The 11,032-nt window shown below is 41.8% G+C and overlaps 1 protein-coding gene across 3 annotated transcripts in view; it reads right to left on the bottom strand.

Moving 5' to 3' along the window:
• The window catches only part of ACTL6A (actin-like 6A), a 24,654-nt gene extending 15,364 nt beyond the window's left edge, over window positions 1–9,290 (bottom strand). Inside the window, exons 1-6 of one of the 3 annotated variants that reach the window (XM_006884025.1) lie at window positions 9,047–9,253; window positions 6,834–6,835; window positions 4,563–4,639; window positions 3,453–3,627; window positions 2,055–2,155; window positions 1,203–1,300 (exon numbers count right to left, since the gene is read on the bottom strand). In XM_006884025.1, the coding sequence (XP_006884087.1) occupies window positions 1,203–1,300; window positions 2,055–2,155; window positions 3,453–3,603 (350 nt within the window). In that variant the 5' untranslated portion in view covers window positions 3,604–3,627; window positions 4,563–4,639; window positions 6,834–6,835; window positions 9,047–9,253. Of the gene's footprint in view, window positions 1–1,202; window positions 1,301–2,054; window positions 2,156–3,452; window positions 3,628–4,562; window positions 4,640–6,833; window positions 6,836–9,046 lie in introns of all 3 variants that reach the window. The other 2 variants (XM_006884026.1, XM_006884024.1) reach the window with 2 other exon arrangements.
• Between the last annotated feature and the right edge of the window lie 1,742 nt (window positions 9,291–11,032).

Genomic DNA, 11,032 nt, shown 5'->3' with positions numbered 1-11,032 from the left:
AACAACATTTACAAATGAAGTATGTTCTGTAGTTCAGAACAGAAGAAGAATTCTTCAACAGTAAAAAAGCAAATAATCCAATTACAAAGTGGATAAAAGTTATGACTCAACATTTCTCCCAAACCTGCATAATATTTTTAATTAGAGAAATGCAAATCTAACTAAAATGAGAAACCATTTCACATCCACTGTTGGTGGTAGGTGCATGCAGTAGACTGTAAGTCACAGCAAATCCCATGAACAGATCTGAATTTCACTCTATCCTGTGCTACTGTCACAGGCTCTGGTATGCTCAAGCCCAATGTAGCAGTCACTATGTCAAACTGTCTCGTTAAAGACATCCTCTTTCTTTGGCCTTCCACGTTTCTCAACATGATGTCTTTTTCTAAAGACTGGCCTCTCCTGACAACATCCCCAAGTATGTAGGATGAAGTTTCACCATCACTGCCTCTAAGCAGCAACCTGGCTGCACTTTCAGTTCTTTGTGGCCACTGCAAGGTACTAGCACTGAGTAGCAGAGCTTCGTCTCATGGACATGTTGTTAGGAGAGGCTATTTCTTGGAAAGGTGCAGCATGCTTGGGAAGGTGGTGGTGGTGTGATGGGGAGGAAGACCCTCAAGGAGAAGAACTGACAAAGTGACTGAAGCAGAGGGCTCAAGCATGTTAGAGACGACTCGAGGAGATGAGGGAGAGAGGCGAGAACTTCTGACAGTCTGTGAAGTCAAAGATGACCTGAATGACGTTATAAAATTCTTCATAGTCAGGGCATAGCAATTCCTAATGTATATTCCTAATAAATATCCTAATGTATATTCTAATAAATATCCAATGATTAATCTTTAATTTAATCCAATTTTTTATGTCACTGGAGGAATAATATAAAATAGCAATTACTAAACTTATTTAAAGTAAATATTTTAAAAACTGACCTGTCTCCATATTCTTAAAAAATTTAAGTAAAAACCTTGTTAAGATACAGGACTGATGTGTTAGTTTCTTATTTTCCTCTCACTAGAATTGCAAAACTAGAAGACATGAGCAATTCTAACATATGGATTGTGAAAAGATGACGTGAGAAACATAAAAGCTTAATAAAGCTGTGAATAACTAAGAGTTGGGGCACGACTGCCCGACAGGGTACCATATTCAGTAGTAACCTCATTACTTCTAAGAAAATACTCTGTGCCACTTTTTAAGGATACGCTGTCAAAACTGCAGTTTTGCAAAGGAAGAATGCAGGGATGTTGTAGTGTTCAAACATTAATTCTGTCAGCTTCTCTCGCTTTGCTCTAGTGTTCCACTTGAGAAGAGGAAAAAGAAATGTTATTTGTTGCTTTAAATAATTAATGACTTACTTCAAGATTCATCATAATACCGTATTAACAAAACTGTAAAACATTCAAAACTAGAATATCATAATTCCAAATAATCTTTTATAAGATCTCTTTGTATTTAATTTGAGTGTAAGTAAAACTGCTGTTGTGAATCATAGAAAACAAGATTTTGCAAAGTACCACACAGGGAAATGCAAATTCTTAAAGGAAAAAAAAAAGTATTATTAAAATGTTAAGTGTGAACTAGAGTGCGTGGCTATGAAATCCTAAATAATAATTTTAAAGCAGAAAATTCTTCCATTTACAGCTACTTACACTAATAAAATATTGGTCATTTATCATCATTATGCTAGTCTTTAGGGCTCATGTTGTCAATAAATTTTATAAGAGATTTCGATACATTTGAACATTAGAGCAATTTCAAGCTTTAGTTTAACAATTGACTTCCTTCTTAGGGAATAATCCATGAACTAAAATGAAAAGCAATCTATACAAAAAGGAGCCAATTCCTCCACTAAGGCCTTTTGCTGCTGTTTTGAATTTTTAATTTTATTGAAAAAAGAAGTTTAATTTAATCCTTTCCCCTCTAATTTTTAAAATTTAAGACCTTTTCTATGTCTCTTATTTAAAGAGTAGTGAAACATTCTTCAAATGACTAGAAAACTAAAGAAAAAAATAAAACACAATTTAGAGAAACTTGCAGAAGAAAGCCTGTCTCACCGGCGCTTCTGACATGAGAACAGGATGCAGGCTGGCTTCTGATTTGACGTGCATTTTGTAGGTGTGATCCAAAATAGCCTGAAAACTATCCCAGTCTTCAACTAGAATATAAGATTAACAGATTAAAATAAATTTTGAGTTAGAGATGAATGCAAATGCTCTCTATAATTTAGCAGTTAATACTTTTTTAACACAGAGAAACTAATTTTTTGTTAATCCACTTCCATAACAAAGCATTTAACTGTGTATAAGTCATCTTTAAGTCATAGAGGGTTTTTTTGGTCTCTCTAGCCCCACCACCATCAAAACCCCAAGACCTGGCCCAAGTGTAATTAATTTGTCTAAAAGACATAAGAAACTGTACTACAATCCCAAAGGTTAGCAGTCTGAATCCACCAGTTGCTCTGTGGAAAAAGGATGGGCAATCTCAATTCATGCAATTTACTGCCTCTGAAAACCTGCTGAAAGGTCAGCTATGAGTCAGTTCCAATTCAACCTCACACAACAACAATGGACCTAAAAGGGAGTTCTGGTGGTCTAGTGGATAAGGATTTTCTCTGCCAATCCAAAGGCACATGCCTCAAAATCAACAGTTGCCCTGTGAGAGAAAGATAGGCAATGTCCTCCCATGTAATTAAAGCCGTTTAAAACCTGCTGGAAGGTTAGCTATGAATTGGTTCCCTCTTACCAGCACATACAACAACAGACCTATAAAATAGCACAGATTCAAAACAGTTAAATGACGCAGACTTTAAATCTTATGTTTGGAGAAAAGCTAAAAGGCCTTTTTTACAAAAAAGATTTTGAAAAACTGTCTTCAGTTTGACCTGCACCTAAACATTGAAAATTTTATTGAAAATGCTAATAGAAGTGAGAATAGCTGTACAACTTGAAAAATGTACCCCATGTCATTGAATTGTAAATGAAGAAAGTATGACACACTGCATGCATTCTCTATAACAAAATATTTTTTTTAAAGTTTCTAGTATTCTCTCTTCATCCTCAACACAAAAAGAACAATTTTTTCTAGTTTTTGTGGACTGATGGATTTTAACCACCAACTTTTCATGTAGCAGTCCAACCAGTAATCAACTCCCAGTGACAGGTGTCTCTCATCTCTATTCTTATTGCACATTGAACATAATGATAATTCTGTCACGTTACTGTATGGGGGACCAAATGTGTATGTACGCATGAATCCACTTCCCCGAGTTGAGTTTCTTAAGAAAAAGACCATGTCTCCCTGACATCAGTTTGGTTGTGTGTGTGTGTGTGTGGGGGGGGAAGTTGTGGGGTTTTTTTTTAAAATGTTCCATTTATAAGAAGCCACAGCTATCCATCCCTAATGTACTAAACACACTCTAACTGAATCCATGGGGCAGGGGCAATCCACCATACCCATCCCATTTTTGAGTGGTGAAACAGCATCCATGTTCTCCCTTGGAACACGCAGGGCATTAGTGTCTATGTAGTAGGTGGGACCGCCTTGTTTGCCTTTATCACCATCTATTTCCATCAATGTGCTTCCATCATCTCTCTCTGACACCATACCAATAGCTGTTGGAAAATCTACCTGTAAAAGTAAAAAACATCAACTTTCACATGTTTTTATCAAGGAGGTTATTTTTTCCCCTTCCAATAGTGTCTTTTATCATGCTTGTGGTTGTTTTTAAAAAATAATTTTATTTCTACAGCTTGGTTGGCTCCACTATCAACACTCTTGGCAACAGCAGTCAGGAAATCAAAGACGAATTGAGCAAGGAAAATCTGATGCCATGGACCTCTCCACAGTACTGAGAAACAATGATGTCAGTCTAGAGACTAATCTGCCTGATCCAGACCATGATCTTCTCAAGTAATTGCTATGCATCAGGGAGCTGGACAATGACTAAGGATGACAGAAGAACTGATGCCTTTGAGTTGTATTGGAGAAGAATCTTGAATATATCATGGACTGTCAAGAAACAATTAAATCTGTCTTGGAGAGGGTGAAACCAAGTTTCTCCTTGGAGGCCAGGAGTTGAAGCTCTGTCTCACATACTTTGGGCACATGGCCAGGAAAGACTGGTCCTTGGAGAAGGAGATCATGCTTGGAAGGGTGGAAGGACAGCACAGGAAAGGAAGACCCAAGATGAGATGGATTGACACAGTACCTGGGGTAACAGGGGTAGGTGTCTAAGAATTAGTGAGACTGGCTCGGGACAGGGCAGGCTTCCGAGCTGCTGTACACAGGGTTGCTATGAGTCGCAGGTAACTTTACGGCACGTAACAACAATTGTTCAGAATATACACAACAGAACATATATATACATACAGAACATTCAAACACATCTACATGTTCAAGTCAGTAGGTAACTCACAGCACAATCAAAAAAATTAGTGAAAACAAGTGAACACAGTTACATAATGCAAAGAATACAATTAGTGTTAACCATATTTATTTTGAAATTTCTGAATTAATGATTCCGTATGTATTGCCCTGACCGATCCATTTATTATTATACTTACCTTAGGGCAGTCCTCACCAGCATAACCAGCTCTCACGGTATAGGATCCAATGTCGAAAACGAGGGCTCCAACTTCATCTGAAAAGATGAAACGTGTATTAACAATCTGTGAGTACCATGTGAAAACTAGTTTTAGTGTACTTAAAATGACCCATATGAAATGCCATAAAAATTAAAGCAGGTAATGCATTCATAACATTACTAGTTTGTACTAATTTGAAATACACTTCATATTAAAAATTTATTTCCAATGAAGGAGTTTTTCTTTTGCTTTTCAAGGAGAAGAGCGAACTGGGGGTGGGAGGTGGGGAGAAAAGTACAATGGATGAATGGAAATCCAAAATCTCTGTAGATGTTCATTGAAATTAATAATAAAAAATTATTTCATTCAAATATATAACAAGCTATATATATATTATGTATAAGAAGTTTAACCAGGAAAGAGCTGGTATACCAAAATTGGCTAATTTGAGGAGAGTTTACTTATTAAAGGGACTAGTTACAAAGATATAAGGGAGCTATGGTGGTGTGGTTCATAGGGTGCTGCACTGCTAATCCAAAGGGCAAACTTTTCTAGTTCAAGTACATTGTGGCTCTGAGAGAGAAAGATGAGGAATCTCATCTGTGCAATGCACAGCCTTAGAAACCCACCAGAGGATCTGAGGGTTCTGAATTGATAGCAGTGAGTCAGTGAAGGAGCTACAAAATTACAGTGTGCTCTGGTGGTATAGTAGGGAGCTGCACTGTTAACCCAAAGCTGGCACCTCTCTGGTGGTTTGGATCTTCTGGAGGCTTTGTGGGAGAAAGATGGGCAATCTCTTCCCACGCAACTTGCAGCCTCAGAAAACAAATGGAGAGTCAGCTGTACATCAGTTCTGACTTGATAGCAATAAGTGAGTTACAAAGATTAAAAGCATTGTACAGCAAAATTAGGGTTAGTGCAGTTCCCCAAAACAAAGCCAATCTAAACAGAACTTACAACTGTTGAATCCATTCCAATTCATCGTGACCCTACAGGACAGAGGAGAAGAGCTCCACAGGGTTTCCAAAGCTATAAACCTTTAAGGAAGCAGACTATGTCCTCCTCTAAGGAGCAGCTGATACAAAACCACCGACCTTTCAATTAGGAGCCAAGTATTTCACCACTGCGTCACCAGTACCCTAGGGTTAATAATAACAGATCTGTTAGGACCCTCAGAATTGAAAAACTCACTGCCACTGACTCAGTTCTGATTACAATGACCTGTAATGGGTTTCCAAAGGCAATGAGAGGAGATTGCTTTAGATGGAACTGGAGATGGACAGCCTTTAGGTTAGTAGTGCAACTCACTATGGACTGTACCGCCTGAGCTTCCTAAGAAGGACAAAAACCTCAGCTTTGTAACAGGGTTTGGTTGGGTTTTTTTTTTAAACTTTTGTGCAGAGAGAGCTGAAAGGCTATCTGACCTTCATTTGAGGGGCTAACCCTGAGGGGATGAAATCAGATGATAAATATCCTAACCTCTCCCATCAGACAGGGTGATACTATCATTTATCAACTAGACTGGGACACTTCTGAAAGCTGGCCAGATCAATAGTTATTCTAGGACAAGAGATACAAACCGGGAAGAATGGCCAAACACAACCAAAAGCTGCTGCTGTTGTTACGTGCCAGAGTTGAAACTGACTCATGGCTATGTACATTTCACTGTCAGGCTGTCTTTTTGAGTTGCCTTTTGAAAATTTCTGTTTTGGTCTCACTTCATCTTTTCTTCCTTTTACTTTAGTTCCTCCATTATACATTTCAGAGATCATAGGGATGGCCCTGGACATGGCAAGGTTCTGATCTGCTGTTCATAGGGACTTGGCAGCACCTAACATTTTAGAACAAGATTTTAAATTCTCTTCTGATAATCATTTTCGTCTGTTCTTTTTAATGAGCTTTTACTTTCTTCACATATGATGTCCTTTATGTCATCCCACAAATCATCTAGTCGTCAGTCATCAGTGTTCAACGTGTCAACCTATTTCGAAGATGGTCTCTAAATTCAGAAGGGATACATCAAAGATATGTACAGCTTTCATGGACTTGTTTTTTCTTCAGCTTCAACTTTAACATGTATGAGCACAGAAGCATACAGGGTAGGATTTACAACACATAATTTTGAGGTTGTTGTCGTTGTTTGGTGCCGTTGAGTCGTAGACGACTCATAGCGACCCAATGAACGAAAGGCCTGAGCACTGTTCGTACATAGAGTTTCTGGAGGCAAGCCATTTCGGAAGTGGATGCCACTCCTGCTTCCAGGCTTGTTTCAGTTGGGAAGCTCCAGCCAACACTGTCCACCATGGGTACCCATTACCACAATTGGCACATCACTGTCACAGTCTTCAGCATCACAGCAACCACGAGTTACCTCTGTACAGCAACTCTACAACATACTCACTTAGGTTTGTGAGTTGTTGGGTTTGGTGTTTTGTTTTTTTTCCTTTGTGAGTATTAAATACCTTAGATAAGCGTTAAGATATATTCCTCTACAAAAGCCAATTTGTAGCAGCATGAATAATAATGCCCTGGCTATAAGACTTCAAACAGAAAAAGTCTTTTTGGAATAACAAACAAAATTATTTTAGGGGGAAAAAATACGAAAACCCTCTAGACCTTCTTTAAAATAAAAATAGGTAGCTAGATAACAGAGGAAGAACCAATGCTTTTGAGTTGTGTTGACAAAGAGTTATCAAATACCTCAGGCACTGCCAAGAGAACAAACAGGCCAGGATGGTGAAACTCTGTCTCACATACTTAGGCAGGTTGTAAGGTACTTGGGAGGAAGGACATTGTGCTTGAAAAGGTGGAGTGAGGGTGAGAGGAAGATGAGCCTTAACAAGATGGACTCACACAAGAACAGAGAGCGCAAGTGTTTTGGAGATGGTGAGGACAGGATGGCACAAGATACGGTGAAGTTCAGTGCTGCTGTTCATTAGGGTTGCTAGAAGTCCTATTTGACTCAATGACACATAACAACAACTGTAACAATGGGCTTGAGCATGATGACAAGCACGACATGGGAAAGGCCGTGCAAAGTTCAGGTTTGCTGTTCATAGAGTTGTTAAGAATCATTTTCAACCCCACAGCACCTACCAATAACTAACTCTTACATTCAGATGCCAAAACCATGGGCATGGTCAGCAAAGGAGAGGGGGGAGAGGAAAGGTTTTTCACACAACCTTGGAAAAGACAATGAAATTGCCCTTGAAAAACTACTAAAACAAACAAACAAAAAAACCCCTAAACAACCCCTCATTGCCCTTACTGACTCATAGCTTGTTCCTTCTATGGGTTTTCGAAGGTTGTAAATTGCACTGGAGGGAACTGACACTCTTTCCCCTTTGAGCAACCCAAGGATTCAAATAGTCTGCCTCCAGATTCCTTATATCACTAGAGCTCCCTACCAAAACATTGAAAAACTTCATTTTGTTATCCTCGATCTTACAAATACCATCTTCTTCAAAAAAGGAAATCTTACTAGGAACATTAACAATAACCATATTGTGCTCCTGTTCCCCAACTCATCACACATGAGTTGCAAATCAAGATCCATATATGAGTGCTTCAAACCACCTGAGAATCTTGCAAAAATGCATACTGGCTCTGATTCAGATTTAGGGGAAAACTGAGATTCTGCATTTTTAACAAGTTTCAAAGTGATGCTGGTTCGTGATCCCCACTTCCAGTAGTAAAGAGATGCTTTATCTCAGCTAACCTTCCCCACCACTCAATCGGTCTGGCTATTCTCATTCTACGAAGGTGGAGTCTGAAGTTGGGCGATGTCAAGTAACTTGCCCAAGACCAAAGAACGGACGAGGCTGCTATTTCAGGGCAGGTCTGCGTAGCTCTCATCGTCGCGGCAACTGTCCACTATAGTCAGTCTATCCAAGGAAATCGGAAAACAGGCGCCTAGGACCTCGGGCAAACTCTCTGGACATCCTTAAATCACACGTGTCTCTGAATCCACCGCAAACAGACCCGCCCACGAGGAACTCTGGATAAGCCGGTCAACAAACGGCAAGAAGTTACTGACGGTGCGAAGCGGCGCGAAAGCTGCTCCGGGACCGGGCAGGGTCGAGTGGCCGCCCCGTCTCCAGTCGCGCCCGCAATCCGCAGAATGGTGCGGGAACCCTCGGTCCACGCTCGCACACTGCCGCACCTCGCAAGTTTAAACACACGCTCGCAGAGTCGCAACACCGGGACCTCAAGCTGGGGCTCGGCAGGCGGGACCCCAAATCCTAGCTGCGTGAGCGTCCCCAAGCCAAGGTTCACCCGCAATCCCCGGCTTCTCTAGGGGCCGGGGTAGGAAAGGAACACGTCGTCCTCAAAGCCTGCCGAGACGCTCGACAGGCATGGTGGGCTCCGGAGGAGGGTAGAAAACAGGGCGAGGACTTCGGTCAAAAAGGGGGACACCAGCAGGGGCCATTAGTGAGGCGAGCGCTGGGGAGGCAGTTATGAACCCCACACGCCAAAAACGCGCGCTCTCTCTTCTGGCCGCACTCACTAACCTCCTCCGTACACGCCGCCGCTCATGGCTGCTGTTGGCGTGTGTCCGGCACTAGCGAACACGCGACGAAGTAACTGCGAAGGTGGCAAATGCGAGTCCAGGGAAGCGTTAGCCTCCGACCCCCTTAACTTCCAACGCCACCCCCCTCAGGCAACAAAGCAGCGGCCGCACAGCCCAGAACGCAGCCACACTTGCTGTCGCTCCTACCAGCCAATCACGAGAGGCACAGCCTATTCTCTAGCCAATCAGAATGAGGTTCTACTGCGTCCCTGTCGCGGCACCGCTGGTATAGCCAATCGAAGGTAGCCATGCGGAGGGGGGTCCGCGAAGGAAAGGAGGTAGAAGTTGGGTTGCGCAGCTGGAGGGGCGGTGCTTCCCCGGGTGGGCAGAAGAGTGGGGCGGGGCCAGCAGGAGGAGGAGAAAGGCTGGAGGGAAGTGTCGGGGCGGGTCCAGGGCTGAGCGCCCTGCCGCGGTGGGAACCCAGTCAAAGGAGGACTGGCCTCTAAAAGTTGGCTTTAGATGCTTGAGTGCCCTTGCAGTTATTCCCGTTTTGGGGTTCTGACGAAGGAAGAGGCTTTTCTAACCCCCAGAAAAAGTATTTTTCATTAACTTTTATAAAAAATTATCATACTGCACTTTATTCTCATTAGAGAACGTGGAATTGTCAATATGACAGAAAAAGCGTGATACAGCTAGTGAATTTAAGCTATAGTTGTGCATTGTCGAACCAGAACTGACCCATAGCTGACCCTCCAGTGGGTTTTCAGAGACAGTAAATCATGGGAGTGATCACACAGGAGGAGATTGACTGCCTTTCTCCTCAGAGCAACTGGTGGACTCGAACCACTAGTTTTCGTAATGGCAGCATAGCTTCTTACCACAAGGCCAACAAAGCTCCATTTAAAAAAATTGTTAACATTTATTTTATTCTGTAAAATGTCAATCTCATCAACCCTCATCTAAGCAACTACCTAATCTATCCGTTTTCAATCTGCCTACTGTTCTTAGCCTCTTATTTCCATTCCTGTTCAAATTTTATGTTGTCTCTTGCTTAGCATCGGTGTCCTAGTGGGAAGGAGCTGCACTGCCAAGCCATAGGCATCAAGTTTGAATCCACAAGCTGCTCCACAGGAGAAAAATGGGCAATCTCCTCCCATGCAATTACTTCTTGGGATTAAATCCACTGGAGGGTCAGCTATGAGTTGGTTCCTGCTCAACAGTACATAATAACAACTCGCTTGGGTTAAGGTAATGGCTGATTATTCTGCCTTTTGTTGTTGTTGTGTTTAGTCAAGAACTAACCCATAGCTGGCCCTCCAACAAGTTTTGAGGTAGTAAATTGCCCGAGGAGATTGCCCATCCTTCTGCAGAGCAGCTAGTGGATTCAAACCCTGTGCCTTGAATTGCAGAGCAAGATTTTACCACTAGACCACTAGAGTTCTGTTTTGCTACACGCAGGCATCCGCTCATGTGTAGTCATGTTACTCAGACATTTAAGGAAGACTTATCTTAAGATGTTGTTCTTGGTGTACTCTCAGTTGGAACCTACCCATAGCTGGTTGCAGCAGGTTTTCAGACTGTTAATTGCATGAGAGGAGATTACCCATTCTTCTCCCACGGAGCAGCTGGTGGCCTTGAACCATGTGTCTTCCGGATATTCACACAGCTTATTGCCACTAGGCCACTAGAGATAAGGGTTGTCATATCCTTGTAGTTGATACCACTTCTTAAAACGCTTTGTCTCAAGTCTAGATATCTAGGGGCTACTCTTCACCACACACGCACACACACACACACACACACACACACACACACACACACTGATTTACTTACAAAGCTTGAATACATTATTTTTCACACAAGATCCTTCTCATTCCTTCACACCCCCAAAAGAATTGTGCAATCCTATGATTAACACCCTATGCCCCCCCCATCCTCC

Source organism: Elephantulus edwardii, unplaced genomic scaffold, assembly GCF_000299155.1.
Source record: "Elephantulus edwardii isolate Elephantulus edwardi_28Jun2011 unplaced genomic scaffold, EleEdw1.0 scaffold00031, whole genome shotgun sequence".
Classification (NCBI taxonomy): domain Eukaryota; kingdom Metazoa; phylum Chordata; class Mammalia; order Macroscelidea; family Macroscelididae; genus Elephantulus; species Elephantulus edwardii.
Note: the sequence above shows the minus strand (reverse complement) of the source record. Positions and strands in the feature narration are given on the sequence as shown.